The 19,448-nt window shown below is 51.6% G+C and overlaps 1 protein-coding gene across 2 annotated transcripts in view; it reads right to left on the minus strand.

Annotated features, from left to right (window-relative positions):
• The window catches only part of Wwc1 (WW and C2 domain containing 1), a 146,644-nt gene that overhangs the window by 21,171 nt on the left and 106,025 nt on the right, over positions 1–19,448 (minus strand). For both annotated transcript variants that reach the window (XM_076855690.1, XM_076855691.1), the window contains exons 10-17: positions 19,104–19,193; positions 17,601–18,136; positions 14,737–14,845; positions 14,195–14,278; positions 13,424–13,510; positions 12,252–12,444; positions 3,919–4,071; positions 1,909–2,000 (exon numbers count right to left, since the gene is read on the minus strand). In XM_076855690.1, coding sequence (XP_076711805.1) covers positions 1,909–2,000; positions 3,919–4,071; positions 12,252–12,444; positions 13,424–13,510; positions 14,195–14,278; positions 14,737–14,845; positions 17,601–18,136; positions 19,104–19,193 — 1,344 coding nt within the window. The remainder of the gene's footprint in view (positions 1–1,908; positions 2,001–3,918; positions 4,072–12,251; positions 12,445–13,423; positions 13,511–14,194; positions 14,279–14,736; positions 14,846–17,600; positions 18,137–19,103; positions 19,194–19,448) is intronic.

Here is a 19,448-nt window from a genome sequence, read left to right on the forward strand (position 1 = left end):
ATGCACATACGTCTCAAAGACAACACTATTTGTACAATTATTGTGTGTCTATTTAAAAAAGATATTAGAAAGTGCTAAGGTGACACACAAAAAACGAAGAGGGCAGGATTGCCACCCTGGTCAATGTCAAGGGTGCCATTGGAACTTTCTGCTTGTGAGAGCATCAGGTCAGAGTGAGAATGCTGCACCCCGCTTCAGTTCCTGTCCCGTCTACGAGTCAGTCTCCCTGGCAGAAGCACCGAGACACTGGCTCAGCTCCTTTGTAACATGGAGCTGGAAGATGTCAGGCCCAGCGAGGTGTCCATGGTGCTGTTTTCATTTCGTTGTGCTATGATTTCCACAGCTACCTCCAGAGGGGGACCTGGCGCCTGGCCTATTCCATATCCATTCCTTCTTTTTTCCTTTAGTGATGGACATCTGACTTTTGAACTTGTAATCAACAGTCCTAATTTTCCAGTCTCCCTCAAAGTTGGGCAGGCCAAGAGGCCAAGACTGGACAAGGAGAAGCAACCAGAAGTCGTATGACGGTCCTATCTGCTTCCTGGTGAAAAGATGCACAGGCATGTCTCTTTTATTTTTTAAAATGAAACTAGGGCTGGGTTAGTTGAGACTACCAGCCACACTGAAATCATGTGTAGGACTGGACACACAGTGTAGTGGGAGAGCACTTGCCTGGCAAGCGCAGAGCCCTTAATTCAAGCCTCAGTACCACAAAAAATGGAAAGAAAGAAAGAAATTGTATGCAGCTTAATTTTATCTGTGGGGCTGGAGATTAAAAACCAGGACCTTGTACATGCTAGGAAACTGCTTTACCACTAAGCTATACCTTCATTTCCCAGAGGCACATTCTTTGGTCTTTCCTCTTTCCTGACTAATGACTGTGTGAGGGCAGGTAGTCCAGAGCCATCTTGGGTTATCAAGCAGCCTGGATGACGGAGGTCTCATAGTAAAGACAGCAAAGCAGAGAGGAGAAGCCTGGGTTCCTAGTAACATAACCATGCTAACAGAATTGGATAACTTTCTTATATTCTTTTTAAGTAACAAAGAAACTTATTTATATTATTTTGCTCCCTGTTCTAGCAGCCAAATGCAATCCTTACTGATGAACTTTTAATTTATGGCATATGATACAAATTTTTCATTTATACCAATAAAAATTTGATCAAAAAGTTGTTAACCAAAAGAAATATCAGCCGGATGTGGCGGCACACATCTGTCATCCCAGTAGCTTGGGAGGCTGAGGCAGGAGGATCTCGAGTTCAAAGCCAGCCTCAGCAACGGTGAGGTGCTAGGCAACTCAATGAGACCCTGTCTCTAAACAAAACAATAAATAGGGCTGGGATGTGGCTCGGTGGTTGAGTGTCCCTGAGTTCAATCCCTAGTACCCACCACCCCTCACCCCAAGAAAAAAGCAAAAGAAATGTCAGTGCAAGACAATGAATAACATTAGGTGTGACCTTGCGTAGGTGATCCATGGAACACAAAATGCCAAATTGGGACGGGATTATTTTGAGGGTGGTGGTAGCACTGGGGGCTGAACCCAGAGCTGCGCATGCTAGGTAAGTACTCAACCACTGAGCCACATCCCTGGCCCTTTTCTTAAATTTTATTTTAAGACAAGGACTCGCTAATTTGCCCAGGCTGACCTTGAATGTGGGATCCTCCTGCCTCAGCCTCCAGAGCAGCTGGGATTTCAGGTGTATGTCACCACACCCAGAGGGACAGGGATATTAGGAACTACCATACCAGGCTATAGTGTCTTGTTGCCTGTAGACAGTTCATGAGGGGAAAGGTTCTCAGTGCCCCCAGGAGAACCTGTCTGTTGGTTGCCCTGGTGTTTGGGGATCTCATCCCTGGACCCAGGTCCAAGCCCAGTGGCCCTGAAGGTCCAAGGGAGCACTCACTTACCAGCTGTCTCCCAGCACCTGTGAGCTGCTCCTGCCCTCCTGCCTCTTCTCTAGCTCCACCGCCGTCTGCTCCAGCAGGGCAGACACAGCGTCCTGCAGAGACCAAGGGTCAGTGGAGGGACCATGGATGCTGCCCGACCTGCCAGGAGTCCGAGCATCTGAGAGCCCTGACCCTCCTGGGGAACTGAGGGTGCAAACTGAAGTCCAGAGCGGCCAGGTGTCTTGCCCAGTGTCACTTACATCCCAGAACTACAGTCCCTGGTTCCTCTCCCTCCAGAGAATAACCCTGTGTGCATGTGGAACTGCTCAGTAGGGTTTTGGAAGATTAAGTGAGAGAATCACAGGTCTGACTGTGAGGAGAACAGAGATGTCAGGGAGACCAACACATGTTCCATCAGTAACCCAATGACATGGGAAGGACCAGGATTGCATGTTTGGGAACAGGAACTGCAGCAAGCATCGGGGATGGCATTCCGGGAGGGCATCCTGGAGGAAGACCGTCTCTACTGACTGGTGTCTGCAGTGAGGAAGCGTGACGTGAGGGAGCGATCTAACCTCTGAGTCTCCTTTAAGGGTTGCCATGGAGACCAATCCACACAATTTATACACAGTACCCAGAAGAACACCTAGCACACAATTGGCACCCAGCAAATGGGAACTGAGAGTATAGCAAAAACTGGGACCTGCAGTTTTCTGGTCCAATGGTGAATTTGCAATGGACCCCGGTAGCACAGGTCAGAGTCTGGATAATTCCTGACATTTTTCTTTTGGGAAAGGAAAGAAAGAACAAAAATCAATTGAAGGCCTGATACTGTCCAGGAACGAGGTGGACAGTTTATGCATAGCATCCTTTTAATCCCACCATGATCCCGATAGGCAGGCGTTACTGTCCCCCTGAGGGATGGGACGGAGGCAGTTGTGCATGAGAGTGGAAGGTGCTTACTCAGGGTCAAGTGCTAGAAGGGGGAGGAGCTTCGTTTCAGGACCTTGGCCAGCTCACTGTCTCCCCAGAGTGAGGGGGGCCAGGGTGTGCCCCTGAGCTTTGCAGCTGGTTGATGGACATTTTAGTGTAATTTTGGTTCATCTTTCTGAGCTGTGGGGCACTGCATGTAACAGGACAGCACTAGACACAAAGGGAGTACAGAAGATGACAAGAGAAGACCAGAGGAAAGAGAAAGAGAAAACAGACTGAACCTGGAACCTCATCTCTAGCACACTTGACCTATTCAAATACCCGAGACGGCTTCCTGCCCTTCGAGGTCCACATCCGCTGGCCAAGTAGACTACCGGCCACGACTCAGGGGAGCAAGACTCTGTCCTTACAAAGCACTAAGACAGGAACCTTATTTTTTTTTTTTTTTAAACCCCAAAGAGGCAAATGTGAAATTCTTAAGTAAGTCAGAATAATGGCGAAACCGTCACCATTTCTCAAGCCCCACACCCTGCTCTGTTCAGACCTCACAGCAACCTGTCAAGGCTCACACAGGAAAACCAGGGAGGCTCAGAGAGCTGCGTGCCTGAGCCCTGCAGCCGGCTGGGGACAGGGGCCTTCTGACTGTCCCTGCGGTGGCTCCCCGCTCCTCTTCTCTGGTTTCTGGGACGGGCCTTGCACAGCAGGGTCATAAGGAAGGTTTCTTTTCTACCTTCCGACCTTCTTTTCCACTCGATTTTTGGTGCTGGAAACAGAACCCAGGGCTTGACACAGGCCAGGCAAGCGCTCCACCCCGGCTCTCCCTTTCTAAACAACTGTGAACTAAGGTGTTTAGCAGGCAAGTGATATTAGATGGTGCAAAACACAGAAGGTGGGGAGGGGGGACGCAGAGAGAGCAGGTTCTCACCCCTTAGTAACGGCCCCGCCTTCCTGTCCTCTTTCTCACTCCTTCCTCGTCTCCACCCCATTTCCTACACCAGTGAGCCCGGCCTACCTGACTCTGCTAGGGAAGAGGCTCCCCCACCCTCCAGCGGCCGCCTGTGTGAGGGGTCAGGGCTCCGGGATGGGACCCCAGCTCACCGTGCGTTCAGGCCCTGGGCTGGGGCCCGCGGCTCCAGCTGCCTTGGGCCCGCTGCTCTGCTTCTTCAAGTATTTGTAGCTCAAGAGGTTGTACCAGCGAGTCGACCTCTCCCCAGAGCGGCACACCTCTGCCAGGCTGATCTGGGCACCTCCCTGTGGGGGGTGGAGGAAAGAGAATATAAATAGGGGGTGACCAGGTGTCCTCAGAATTTGGCTCTTGGGGACAATATGGAAAATACCACCACACTGCCACTGCCAGGTAGAGATGGAGGCTTAAGAACGGACTAGGCATCATCTCCAGTACTCATTCACTCACCGGCAAGCTCATTTGCCAAATCTTTTCTTTTTTTTTTTTTCCAGAAGGGGTCTCACAATGCTGGCCAGACTGGCCTCAAACTCCCAGGCTCCAGCAATCCTCTTGCCTCAGCCTCCCTAGTAGCTGGGACCACAGGCATGCACCACCATCTCTGTACTGTTGGTTTTTTTTTTTTTTTTTTTGGTGCTGAGAACTGAACCCAGCACCTTGATATGCTCCATCACTGAGCCACACCCCAAGCCCTCCTTCAACAAATATTTTCCTGAGCATCTATCCTATTTTTTCTTTTTCTGTTTTATTGTGTTTAAAAAACCCACATGGTTTTTTTTTACCTTTATCATCTTAAGGGTATGTTTCCTTAGTATTAAGCATAGGCACATTATTATGAAACAGATCTTCAGAATTGTTGAATCTTGCAAATACGAAGTGCTACACTTTAGTACAGTGCCCCTGTCCTCTATCCCCTTGCCCTTGGTAATCCCATGCTTCTATTTCTGTAAGTTTTACTACTTTAGATGTCTCATGTAAGTGCAATCAAGTAGTATGTCTTTTAGCGACTAGCTTATTTCACTTAACAACATCCTCAAGGTCCATCCACATTGTAGCGTGTATCAGAAGCCCATTCATTTTCATCGCTGAGTAATATTCCTTCATGAGCATGACCACAATGTCTACCCACTCATCTATCCATGGACACCTATGTTACTTCCAATCTCTTTACTATTGTGAAAAGTGAAGTTGTGCACACAAGTGTGCACATACCACTTCTAGACTCTTCTTTTAGTTCTTTTGGATAGATATCCAGAAGTGAGACTACTGGGGTCACATGATAATTCTATTTTTAATATTTTGAGAAAGCTCCACTGTGTTTCCTATGGCGGTTACACTGTTTTATAATGCCACCAACACTGCGTCGGGTTCCACTTTCTCCACAATGACACACTTGCTATGTATCTTCTCTGCGGTGTTTCGATAGGCAGCATCCTAATGTGTGGGAGGTGATATCTCAAGGTGGTGTTGATGTGCATTTCTTGGATGATTAGTGATGCTGAACATCTCCTGTGCACATTCGCCATCTGTATGCCATCTCTGGAAAAATGTCTATTCAAGTGATTTGCCAGTTTTTAATTTGGCTTATTTGATGTTTGGTGTTGGGGACCTCTCCTACATTAACCCTAATGAGCATTAGGTCGTGTGGTACCTTCTAAGGATAATGAAGGTCCCCAAACAGTCTCATCTCCTAGGAGCTAGCAGTCTCTAAGGAACGAGATATTGACCGAGTAATTACAGGTCAGGCAAAAAACCACCTATCACTCACTTCTCCCCTACAAAACATGCACTCATCAAAAAGTCAACAACGCACATTCTCAGGGAGGCTAGGGGAACAAGCAGTCTCTCACTTAGCAGGTGGTAATGGAAAAGGGCTGAAACCCTGTGAAGGGAATTTGGTGATAGGTAGCAAAAATACAGATACATTTAACCCTTCGACCAGCAATTCTCCTTGTGGATGTCTGGGCCACAGACAGCCCTGCATGAGCAGGGTAAATGGGAAAATGACCCATGAAAAGGAATCTTCATTTTTGACTCCTTTTTTAGTAGCAGAAGATTTCAAACAAGTTGGAGTCCAGCAAAAGGGGACTGTTTGAATAAAGTACAACCTCTCTATACAATGGAAGATTATGTAGCAGGTTAAAAAATTAACGCTCTTTGTATTGATGCAGAGGTGTCCAGGACACATTGCTAAGGAGAAAGGGAACATGGTGCACAACAGGATGCCATGTATAAGCAAACATCCCAAAGAAATGGTATACTGTTTTGTGTATTAAAAATGGAGAACATATGTATCTTTTATCTATCTATCTATCTATTTTTTTTTGGGGGGGAGCTGGGGATCAGTCCCAGGACCTTATGCATGCCAGGCAAGGGCTCTACTGAGCCACAGCCCCAATCCTTTTTATTTTGAGGCAGGGTCTTGTTAACTTGTCCAGGCTGGCCTCAAACTTGTTGATCCTCCTATCTCAGCCTCCCAAGTAAAGTGGGATTAGAGGCATGCACCACTGCACCCAGTACCTTCTACATACCCTTCATTGTACCATGTTTGAGGCACAAAGGGAGTGAGCCATGATCACATGATCATATATGAATCAAGAACTCATGGGAGGTAAAGAAGAAACTGATCAAAATGGTTCCATCAAAAGGTAGATGGGTAGAATCAGGGATGGGGGAACAGTGGGATTTCTTATTAGTGAGATTTCCATACAGTTTTCCTTGGAATCATATAAATACACTCCTTATGATAAAAATAAACTGCAACCAAAGGACAAATCAGATATAATGTCATAAAGAAAGGCTTCACTGCAAGTTTCTTCTTAGCGGGAGGAACCACAAACTGACTTCAATCACTGCTCAGGTTTTAGTGCTTCCGCCACTCCTCTTTTGGAAAGCCCTGGTTAGGTCTGGGATTTAGCTCACCTTCCTTCCCCTCCTCTCCCTCACATCAGTGGCTGTGCCCGTGGCTGGTAGAAATACCAACAGCAGTTTGCAAAGAGGGCCTGCAGCCGGACATGGTCAGGGATGGATCCCAGGATGTGGAAGGGGCTCTTCAGTCCCCCTGAGACTCTCCTGCTTTCTCCTTCTCCAGGCTGAACATATCTAATCCCCAAATCCAATATCCAAAATGCTCCAAAACCCAACACTTTCTGAGCACCAATGTGATGCCACAAGGGAAAAAAAATCTTTGTTCCATGCACAAAATTATTACAAATAGTCTATAAATAGATTCCCTTCAGGTTAGCTGTAGGAGGGGTACATGAAACATAAAGGAATCCTCTCCTTAGACTTGGGTCCCATCCCCAAGATATGTATATGCAAATATTCCAAAGAAACGTCCTGGTCTCAGGCAATTTGGATAGAGATATTCAACCTACGTCAGGATGGAGTGGAGCGGAGGACGGACTGTGCTACGTCTGGGTGGATAAAGGTGATTTCTAGGAGAGCAGTGCTGGGGGGCGGGGGGGAGCTGACACATGGCTGACACTTGATTTACCTGGCACCTGCCTCCTCATCTGGAAAAACAGAGAACGGCTCCTACCTGTAGGCTACCAGGAGGTGGGGGTGACAGTCAGTTCAGGAAACAAATGCTTGTATATTTTAAGCATTCGAATAAACGTAAATATACACAAGTATGTGTACATTACTCATGCATTCATTTGACAAACATTACCTGAGCCCTTCACAGACTCTGTCGCCAGAGAAACATGCAGGTCATGATTCTTCCACAAGGGGCTCACAATTTCCAGGAGAGATGGACAAACACATGGGCTATTACAGTGCAGAACAGGACAGGCTATGTTTGAGGAGCAGGGCAAGCACAGCCTTGAGGCGTGACACCTCCATCAGATTAGTATTAATTCTACCAACACATACCATCTGTCTGGGGATGGCGCATAGGTGTGACCTCTGTAAACTGCATGCACACTTTTGAAGCAGTCCTAGGGATTCAACCCAGGGCCTTGCACATGCCAGGCAAGTGCTCTGCCATGGAGCTATATCCCCAACCTTTCTCTAAAATTTCATTTTGAGTCATGGTCTCACTAAGTCATCCTGGTTATCCCTGAACTTGAGATCCTCCTGCCTCAGCCTCTGAGGAGCTGGTATTACAGGCATGCACCACTGCACCCAGCAAATGGATGGACTTTAAGATCATCTGTGTACTTTCATTTATCCATTCTTTCATGCATTCTCTCATCTATTCAATATATACACATTTGCTGAGTAGCCTCTGAGGGCCAGGCAACGTTCTAGGTGTTGTGGATACAGCAGGATTTAAGGCAGATGAATATCCCTGCCCTTATGAGCTGACTTTGGAATCTAGGAGAATCAGATGGACAAATCAACATGTAAACTCCATACTGTGGGTTTCACTGAATCACGATACATCAATTATAAAGTATACTATTATTTATGCACTGCAAAAATAATAGTTGCCAATCAAACTATCATCTGCCACCTGAAATGACAAAAAGTAAAAATAATGTATATCCTAAGACATATGAAATATAAAAAAATGTTAGGTAACAATAAAAAGGTAGGGGGGAGAAAGGGAGGGGAGAGTGAAATTTTACACAGAGCGGGAAGAAGACCACTTTGGGAAGATGATGTAAGGCCCAGAACCAGGGAGGGAATCTTGCCCACGAGTTTCTAGAGGGTGGCAGAGAGAGGACCCAGCAGGTGGGAAGGCCAGGAGGAGGAGCCCAGGCAGGCCAGAGGGAGAAGGGGCCGACTCCTGTGGAATCTTGAAGAGACTGGGAAGGACTCGGGTGTCGATCCAGGTGCAGCCAAGCCATCTGAAGGTTCTGGCAGAGCCAGGCCAGGGACCGGATCACATTTGAAGAGCTTTGCTCTGGCTTCCGGAAGAAAAAAGGAGAAAACAATAAAAGTGGGGAGACCAAGGAGGAGCCTGCTGCAATCACTCAGGTGAGCGATGACAGTGGCTTAGGCCGGGGGACGTGGTTGGGTTCTAGGGATCTTTAGAAGGTGAACTGCACAAGATGGGGTGGGAGAACAAGAAAGGCCACTGTGTCTGGCCTGAGCAATAGACAAATAGGTTGCCATCAGCCCAGATGGCAAAGACACAGGGAGACACATCGACGTGCTCTTGTGGCCAGGGTGGCTTGAGGTACTCTCGAGACGTGTAAGAGAAGATGCAAACAGGCGCTGTGAATCTGAGGTCTGAGGTAAGCAGAGACCTAGGCTGCAACCATACACCTGGCAGCGTGTTTGAAGACGGGGAGAGTTCACCAAGGAAGGGACTAGGAAAGCGGAGATCAGCTAGGATGGAGCACTGGGGCCCTCGGACATAGGTCAGGGAAATGAGGAAGGGTCAGCAGAGGAGACCAAGAGAGAAGCCAGTGACGTGGGAAGAACACCGTGAAGGTGAGGTGACAGGGGAGCCAGATAAAGAGAAAACGTGGAGGAAGTCGGAGCAGGCAACGTGCCACACGTCGCCGGCGGTTCAGAGGATGAGGGTGGAGAAGGGGCCACTGTGCTGAGTGACTGGGAAGTCACCAGTGACCACGAGGAGCAAAGCACGAGGCCAGAAGCCCTCTGAGATCGGGTTCCAGAAGGGGAGTGATCTCTTTCGTCTTCTGCTATAAAGAAAAGGGAAGAAATCGTGTCATATTTGGAGATGGAAATGGGACGAAAGGGGTTTTGCCTGTTTGTTGTGAACGGAAGAGAAACAACAGCATGCTGCGACTCGACTCGGGGGGAGGCTGCACTCAGTAGGGGAGGGAAAGCTGGGGGTAGGAGAGAGCAGAACAATGGTGGGGTGACGGCCTCGAGGGGGTGGCTTCTGGCAGGAGTGTGGAGGAGCCCCGAGGACAGGCAGAAGCAGCCATGGGGGGGTGGGGCCGGGGCACTCGGTTCAGCCTCCTCTCTCGGGGTGAGTGTCTGCGCACAGGTGGGAATAAAGGGTCCGGGAGACGCAGTCTCGGGCTGGGCAGCAACAGATCATGAGAAGTCAGCACTGTGTAGCGAGGTCGTGTGCATGGTCTGTCCAGCTGTGCACAGGTGGGGAGGTCACTTTAGCAGGGCTAGGGTTTTGCCAAGTGAAGGAGCGCCAGGGGAGCGGTGGTGATGTTCCCCATGGGACCTGGGAAGCTGGCTGCCTCTGCAGGACCTAAGCTGCCCACACTGGGCTCAGCAGCTGAATAACAGAGAGCCAGGGCCCCTGAGACACCATTCTAGAGCATCCAGTAGAACTGCCACCTGCGGTGCTGGGGAAGGCAGGCACATGTCCCCCTAAACCCATCATATAGGTCTGGGGACATGAGAGCCCTTACAAAAACCCTGAGAGGCATTGAGGGGAATTCGTATTCAAATCCACTCTGTCTCTCCACGTGCAGGACGAGCTGGGCAGGTGACTTATTAGCCTTTCTGGGTCTTGATCCCATTTCTGCAAAATGGAGATCATGGGTTCCTTGTCCAAGGGCTGGGTGGGGGATGGAATGAGACTCTGCACACGTGAAGTTCTTGGCCCAACAGTAGACATGCAGACAGTAGTGCTGGCCCATTAAATGCTGGAACCTCACTGGGGATTCCTCCTGCCCGGCAGTGCAGGGAGACTCCACGTGGGAGCAGCAAGCCCGCTCTCCCTCTCGTCTCACTTCCTCTCCTCCTCCAGCCACCAAAACACGACAGCCTGACACTCCACGTCCGCACTCCTGCGGGAAAGGAGGTTTCCCATTGGCCACAGGCAGAGAGAAGCCGCGGTGAGATGAGCGCTTTGGCTGCTGCCATGGCAACCAGCAATGGCCAGAGTTCAATTAGGAAAGAGGAATAAAAGGGATCCACTTAGGAGAAGAAAATAGGGTTGGGGCTCCTCTCATGTAGGAATGCCCAGGCTCAGGAAAGGCTTCACTGCAGGTCTGGGGCTGAAAAAGCTTTCTGTTCTTTCGTTCAACGTCCACCACGCTTGCCAAACCCTTTAAGCCACCATGCCCACCTGTAGCTCCAGGGAGCCCTGTGCTGGCAGAGACAGCACATTGGGTCTGGTGTGGGTGGGCTTCCCAGGGGAATGTGCCTGGGTTCAAATATGGCTCCTGCAACTTTCCAGCCATGTGACCTCAGGGAAGGTCATTTACTTCTTTTAGCCTGAGTTTCCCTACTGATATACAGTACCTACTTCATTAGGCTGCAGCGAGGATCAACAGAGAGAATGCATGCCAGGGACTTAGCTCAATGCCTGCCTCATGCATTTCATCCTATGTACACCTGCCACCGCATTATTGTTGGCATTGGTATCACCATAAATGGCAGCAACCCTGTTATGGACCCCAGCTGAGCAGAAGAGAGGTGGGAAGTGATGTCCAGTGGGAATTGAGTGAGTGCAGACACCGTCCTACATCCTTGCTACACAAAGTGTGACCCAGGGCCTAGCAGCATTGTCACCCCCTGGGGGCATCTCCCGCCACACTCCAGAGTTACTGAATCTGAATGTGCATTTTAAGCGGAGCACCAGGGAACTCGGTGCAAAGTTTGAGAAGCGTGGTGTTAGTGCTTCATTGAATCCGGGAGAACAGCTTGCTAAGGAAACAGCACAAGTGAGATTTTACAGATAAGGAAACTGAGACCGAGAAGTGGAGATTCTCAGGTGATGGCTGGGAAGGGCAGGCCTGATGACCAGGCTGAGGACTGACATTCCCTGTGGCTCCACGGTTCCACCAGAGAGGGTGTTCCAGCAGAAGCAGACCCAGGCAAGGCTGGACAGCTAAGATGCTCCTGCTCCAGGCAAAGGCTGTGTTCACCAGATGACCAGCCTGTCAAGGAGGTGGGGAAGACGGAGAGGCAAACACAGCCCGCATGGGTCCTCTGCCCGGGACCCACATTTCCTCCTCTCACCTCAACCCACGTTTCCAACACGGTCCCTGCCAACTTGTCTGAGTGTCAGCCATCTGAGCTGGCTCCTTATCTAAGGGATTCTCCCACGGGCCTCCAGCACCCAGCATGGAGTGGGCACTTAGGGGACCAGCAAAGGCCTCATCTTTAATGAGAACCCACCATGTATCAGGCACTTCGGTGTTTCACATGTACTGAATCCTCATGTAACCTTGATGACGGGCGTGAGGGAGGAATTATTTGCATTTTATTAGCAAGAAAATTGAAAAGCAGAGACGTTTTAAGTAACTTGCCTTACGTCACCCAGCTATACAGCAAGTGGTCGGTGGGATTTGAACTTGTCTGTGTGACTATGTGTTTCTTGTCCCTGAGGCTGGGAAGTAAAACTGAGGCACAGGGCTAGTGTCGTCCAGGTCCTCTCAGGTCCATTATGCCACCTCGCTGGAGAGGAGCTCCCCAACGTCCCCCATGCAAACACCTCTGCCTGGAATCCAGGCTTGACCCACACCGCAGCCTGCCTCTCCTTCCAGCCTTCTCAAAGCTCAGGGTGGACCAGTCCCCAGAAGGACTGAAGGCCAGATGGACGCACGGACAGACAGACAGAAGATGCAGCCCTCACCAGGCACTCTTCCACGTGGCTCCTGTCGGTGGTGCAGACATCGACTCGTAAGGTCTTCTGGTGAAGGGCTTGGTAGGACGCCGACACCCAGAACATCTCGTTGAACAAGAGGGTGTCCGAGGCGTCCAGGGGCCGGGTCCTGAATAGGCAGGTGGTGCTTTCAGAGCAAGGGAGGATAGCCACGCGGATGTTCCTAAAGGGGGACAGAACCACCAGGAAGGTCGGGTCAACCCGGGTCTGAGGCTGATGTGCTGGTTCTCAGCTGCTAAAATCCCCCAGGAAAGTGCAGTGGAGCAGGCAAGCTGGGGGTGTTGTGCAGGGATCTGCGAGGGATGCCTGTGACTACTGGGCAGGGGGACCGTCAGGCCCTTCATATACAGAAGGCAAAGTGCCACAACCTCTTCAGAGGAGAACTTGAGGATTTGAGCAAAACCACAGACGTGTTGATCCTCGGGGCCAGACCCCCGCCCTCTAGGCACTGTCCCAGATACCCCTGCACGGGTACCAGCGAGACGGGGAGGTTGTTCGTCCTGCCACTGTTTGCACAGGCAAAGACTGGAAGTGACCCAAGGGTCCAGTCTTGTCTTCCTTCTGCTCTGTTGGCTTTCCCACCCTCCATCTTTCTTTCCCCATGTTCCACCCCTATGGGGGCGAGAAGTTGCCCCTATTGCTGTCCGCTAGGCCTCACGGTCTAGTTACAGGAGAAAACAGGCATTCAGATGAGTGTGAGGAAACTAAACCCGGTCTGCAGGGGGAAGACCAACAGGGAGACGGCAGAGGTGTGTGCCATCCCATCAGCCTCCGGGGAATACCCAGTCACATCCTGGCCAAAAAACTGGCATCAACTCTGAAGAGAGGGAGGCTCCTTTCTGGGTAGAACACTTGAGAAGACAAACAGGACTGTGCCCATTCTTGGCTGAAGTCCTGAGGGGCAGGGTCCATGAAGGACCGGCTCGCCACCCCATCCTGAGGTAGGTACCCAGGATGCCTTGGGGAAGGAATGGAGACTGCCCACAGCAGCTTGCCATGGTGTCTGTAAGGGCACGAACAGGACTGACACTTAGCATCACAGTCCCATGCACGGATACCTGCAGGACAGAGAGGAAGAGTCTCCCCAGGGATAACCAGAGAGGGTGAGGGGAGAACACACAAGCGCCCAGCCACATACTCACACTCTCTGGTCTTGCAGCAGGGACAGAGCAGAAAGGTTACTCAGCTGGATGATTAATATTGCAAATTGTTTATTCTTCTCATCATACCTGAAGTGAAAAGGGGCAAGAGCAACACCTATTAGTAACACACCCCTCTCTCTCTCTCTCTCAATAATAACAAGATGTGGCTATTGGCTGGTGGGAACTGCGGGGAAACCGGGCGACACAGACCTGGAGCTACGGTGCCATGTAAAGAGGCAGGTCTGGAGCTGTCAGTCCTCTGAACTTCTAAAGAGAGGCCAGAAGTTTATGGGAGGTTTTCTGATACTGAAATGCTAGCAATTAATTCCTACTTAAAAAAAATATGGAAGTCATTTCCATTAAGAGGAAACCACGCTTATGTGGGCCATGCTCCCTCTACCCCGTGTTCAACTTGGATCCAAATCACTGGAATCCGAATGGGGATGGACAGATGCCACAGTGACAATGAACAGACACCCTGGCGGGCAGGCGGTCTCAGGCCTGGTTCTGGCTCTGCCACTGCCCAGCTCGGGTGCTGGGGTGAGTCACAGTCTTTAGAAACCTGTGTTTCTCATCTGTGGGGAGGTGGGGAAGAAGCAGGTACGCTTTTATTTCAGAGCCTCCCTGGTGGTGAACAGTCCCCGCTGGTGAACAGGTCCTGCCGGTTCTGCCCTCCTCCCCAGGCAGCCATGAGGGTAAACGCTGGTAAAGGCCGTGGGTGGAGAAGGAGCCCCTGCAGAACCCTCCTCTCTGTCCTCATCTTCCACTTACTTCAGGGCAATCTGAATCCGAGTGGCACCTGCTGCTTCTGATTCGTCACTGTCGAATGCAGCAGTGGCTTCTGAGGCACCCAGTCTGAAAGGCACCGGGAGAGGGAGTGAGCTTCCCTGCAGGGGCCCTGGGACAGTCAATTTCTGGAGACACGGTTCTCTCTGGGAGGCTGTCACCCGGGCCCTCCAGGAGGAACAATGGGGTGTGCCCAGCATCCCTCCAGACCCCACCTCCACCCCTTTTGCTCTGGGTGCCTCTTAAAGGGCTTCCCTTTTCTAGCACACGCTTCTCTGGCAGGCAATAGCTGCCCTAGAACTGGATCCCACAAAGATCCCAAGCAGCTCCAGGGAAAGCCACGCCTGGGGGTTTCTGCGGCTGCATCTTAGGCACAGTCCCAAACGGGGCTGTGAGGGCAGCGGGAGCTGTCACAAATGACCTCCTGTGCACCTGAGGGGTCGAAGGCCAGGTGCTCCCACAGGCCCGCTTTGCACACCTAGGGGTCAAGCTCCCTGGACACACAGAACCAGCATTCAGGGACCCACCTCTGCACAGAAGCCTCGTACACACCACTGTCCCCAGCCACTGACTCGTCTGACACTGCGGCTGAGACACAGGCCACTTTGAGGCCGCACCCTTGGGCTGCATTCACAGCTGGAGGAGGAGGGGGGAAAAGGAAAGAGAGCAGGATCAGACGCCAGGACAGGGGTTGGCCTCACAGTTTTGACTCCCCTCTGTCCCACCAAACTCCAACCACCTCTGAGCTCTGAGCAAGGCCCTGCTTTGCTTCGGAGCAAGGAAAGGATGGTGAACACGCTAGACCCTGGACTCAAACTGTCTGGGTGTAGACACAATTCCACCCCCACAGCTTTATGACCTTAGGCCACAGCTAACCTTTTAAGCCCCAGATTGCTCCTCTGTGGGATGGAGATGGTGACACCTACTCTAGACCGGTGTGTGGGGGGGGGCAGGGATGGGGGCAGCATAGGCGAAGTCCTCAGTGCAGAACCTGGTCCAGGCCAAGGGCTCCACCAAGTTCATTACCACTGTCCACCTCTATCACTATGGCGATGTCCTCTAGGCCCGTCCCTACACACTTGGAGCAGAAGTACTGGCCCGACTTCTGAGCAGGAGCCAAGCGAAGGATGAGGTCCCTGCTCTCCCCCTCCGCTTCCTCCCCTGAGCACAAGTCCTTGAGTCTGACTGGGGTTCACAGCTAGGTGTGGCGCCACACTATGCACATTCCTTCCTGACCCAAATAATGGGCACCTGTGGTATGCAGGCCTGTCACCAGGTTTAGGGCTACAAAGTTTCTGGCCCTTGTCGGGTGGGGAAAGGACAGATCCAGGCCTTGCAACTTCACGGCCAACACTTCTAAGCACCATTGTGTGCCAGGTACCGGGGACAGATGGGAGAAAGGGGCTCACCACATGGCAGGGCACAGAGTCGGGGCACAGTGACTGGGAAGAGGAGGGGTGAGCAGGAGAACAAGGGAGAAGAAGAAACGTGCTGGCATCGGGAAGCGGCTCTCCCAGCCTGCATCCCACGCCGAGCCCAGGAGACCTCCCGCCTTCGCCCCGCGCATCTCCACCCTCCACTAACCCACTTAAGGAGATTAATTTGTCTGCTGACTGAGCAGCGGCCCTAATCGCATAACCTGCTTAGCGTCTGAGCTCTGGCTGGCATCGCTCTCTCTGCGGGGGAGGCTTCGAGAGATGGCACGAAGGAAATGTGTCCAGCCCCGGGTGTAGTCTCTGGCCCAGGAGCCCCAAGGACACCGTCTGGGAGGGGAGGGGAGTCATTCCCCAGGACCCAGCAGGGGTCTGAGTGTCCTGAGCGGCTCAAGGTCAGAGACACCCCTACAGCCTGGTGAGAGGCACCACCTGTACCCCCTTCCTCTCCAGGGAACCATTTGCCACCTGCTGTAGGAGGAGGCTTGTTTTTATTTTTGTTTGAGAGCACCCAGCAAGACTCCCTTCTTGATGAGGGAACCCCGGGGATCTCTCGGCTCCTTTTCTAAAGAAACCATTGCCACTCAGAGCCCTGGTTAACCAGGGCTGGCTCCCACTGGCTCTTGAAAGTAAATGGACAATTCTGGACCCACGAGTGTCTGCCCTGCCCATTCCTGGAGTCATAAGGCTGAGATGGGTCCAGCTTCTCCTGCTTGGCCTCATGAGGAGCCAGGAGCTTGAGCCATTTGCAGACAGAGCTGGACATATGCTACAGAGGGGACCTGGGCAGGGACCAATCCTCATGCTGTCACTGCTGTGCAACTGATCTTAAGACAAGTCTTTTAACCTCTCTGTGCCTTGCCTTTTCCATCTGTAAGATGAGGATAATATCAACCCCACTTCAGAGTTGTGAGATTAACATGGGTAAATGTGCATAATGGTCCCTGAATTCTGTATACTTGGGTCAAGTCATCATGTGTTTTGGGTGTGTGTGCTGCGGGGACGGGGTGCCAAGAAAACTGAGGAGCCCCAGGTGAGCTTACTGGGCACCTGCTCTGTAATGACCATCAGGTCCTGAGCCAAATGAAATTGGTGGGGCTGGCAAGCACCAGGAGTGTCACACATATAAACACTGAGCTGACTCCCATCATAGTGGGAAGGGGCATGGCTAGAAAGCTCTTGGGCTCTGGGATAGGCAAACCCTGGGTCCCAATCCCAGCTTTGTTGTTTGCTGCCTGGGTCACTGGGGGCAAGCGATGTTGCCTCTCTCAACCTCAGTGTCCTCATCTGTGAAATGGGCAAAGGAGAAGCAATCTCTTTCACCAGCATATATAGTACATCTTCAGTAAATGACAAGTACTGTGCGTTGTTATGTAGTTGCTGCTAAAGATAAATTTCTCCTCCTAATGGACCTTCGCTTAACTCACAGCCCTCTCTGACTCATAGCTGGCTCCTTTTTGTCATCTAAGCCTCTACTCCCAGGTCACTTTCCTTTGCAACCCAGTGTGAACTGGCTGTCCCTCTCTGGCCTGAAGGTGCTATCACATGCCCTGCATGATGTACTTCTTGGTACTTTCCTCTGGGTGCATGTTCTCGCCTGTGTCTCCAAGGAAAAATCAGCTTCCTGAGAACAGGAACTTGTGTGTCTTACCCACTGACCGAGGGACTCACCCAGTGTTTGGGACGTGGCCTGTCTGCTGAATGCATCTGTCAGTGCAGGATGTGGCCTTCAGTTTTAGTAGGTACTTAAACATCTGTTGAATGAGTAAGTTCACCAAGAGAAAGGCCTGGTGCAGCACCCAGCACATACAGAGCTGATGTGTCTCCTGAATGACTAAAGCATCTATCGTACGAAGACCTGGCACCTAGGAAGTGTCGGCCACAGTCACCACAGGGGCCCTGAGAACAAAGCATCCCTCCCACTCCTGGTCCCACCCTGCGGACACGGCGCTCCCCACCTTGGCCCAAAGGCTTGCCCTCTGCTCCTGGTTCTTCCAGCCGGTATCTCTCCCGGGTGCCACTCCCGAGGCTCAGCTCACACAGAGTGGCACTTAGCTCTGGGTCTTCAAACTCCAGCGGGCTCAGAAAGGCATCTCCAGTCAGAAGGGGGTCAGCAATGAGAGGGGAGCAGGGCGGGGACGGGGAGGAGAGGGAGGAGCGTGGGGACAGGGAGGTCATGGACTTTGGGGTGCCAGACAGGGAGCGCAGGGCCTGCAGGCGGCCACCTCCCTCTGCCTTCTGGGTCTTGGCCACCTCGTCCTCGTGGATAGTGGTGATGCAACCCGAGGGCCGGAAGCCCGTGGTGCCTTCCAGGAGCAGAAGCTCCACCTTGCTCTGCAGCTCCGAGTCCAGCTGCTCAAAGGGGTCGTAGTAGAGGTCAGTGAAGCTGGCCGAGGCGGAGGAGTCCAGGCTGCAGGCGGCCAGGGAGCCCCGGCTGGATGTGAGGGAACCAGGGCTGCTGCCCGAGGACAGGGACTGCATGCTGCTTGAGAGGCTGGGGACAGGGAGAACAGGGACAGTGACTTCCCAGAACGTTAATGAAGTGGGCTGCTGGGACTGTGTGTGAGTGTCGGAGAATGAAGCAGGGCTCTTAGAACATGCGGTCCCACTGGGCCCGCTTGGCGGCCACTTCACCGCAGAGAAAATACACACCCAAGAAGGCCACATAACCAGAGTGGCAGGGCCGCACTTTGAACCCAACAGAGATGCCTGAAAGTCCACTTTGCCTCCTATGCATTTCTTGATCCTCCCCTGGCCACGTCGCATTTTCATGATGCTGGGGTTTTTGTTTTTGTTTGTTTTTTCGGTACTGGGGGGAGAACCCGGGTGCATTTTATCCCAGCCCGCCCTTTTTATTTACACTGAGACAGGATCTTGCTAAATTGCTGAGGCTGGCCTCGAACTCGAGATCCTCCTGCCTCCGCCTTCCCAGGCACTGAGATTATAGGCGTGCAACTCCGCAGCTGGCCATGATATTGTACCATATTTGAACCCAACCTGAAATATTTCTTACTGTTTTTCTTAAAATCAGCTTTTTTTCTACCTTAAAATATTTACTTTAAAAGGGAACCTGACATCCTAAGTGCCATTTGAAAAGCAGTAGCACCTGCTACACAAAGAAGGCAACCATTGAAAAAAAAAAATCTAATAAACACAAAATGCTGATGTCAATTCCGGTGACGCACTGCTGCCCTCCTGAGCCAGGCCGGACCCTCTTGCTCTAGAGCGGAGCAGCAGAGGCCTCTTCAGACATGCCAGTGCCCGACCGGGGCCTTCTCAGTGGGAGCCGCTCAGGGAGGGGAAAGACCTTGTCCCTGCCACCCTCACCACCATTGCTGAGCTTTCACATATCTACATTGGAGCCAGAGAAGACAAGTCAAGGCCAGATCTCAGCTGGGCCACCTGGGAACACCTGCACCTGGCCATCCCCAGCGGGCCGGTCACCCAGGGCCACCACTCACCTCTTCAGTTGTGAGTGTAGAGCTGCTACCTGCCTGGTGGCCTCCTCCAGCTCTCTGACCAGCTGGTTCCTCTTGCTGTTTAACTTTAACCTGGAGGGAGAGAAAGCACGATGGGAATGTGCCAAAGGGATCCGGCTCTCCATGTCCCCCCAGCTCCCAGAAAAGAAGCACCGGCATGTGCTCTTAGGAATGCACACTCAGCCCAAAGATGCATCTGTAAGAACTTTCTGGAAGCGTTTCCTACAGTGTTTGGGGAAGTACAGCCTCTACCTACATTATAATATAGGATATATGTAGCAGGCAGAGCGATTGCTGTGTTACTTACCTAGCCCCTGTCGGGCACTG

Source organism: Callospermophilus lateralis, chromosome 5 (genome assembly GCF_048772815.1).
Source record: "Callospermophilus lateralis isolate mCalLat2 chromosome 5, mCalLat2.hap1, whole genome shotgun sequence".
Taxonomy (NCBI): domain Eukaryota; kingdom Metazoa; phylum Chordata; class Mammalia; order Rodentia; family Sciuridae; genus Callospermophilus; species Callospermophilus lateralis.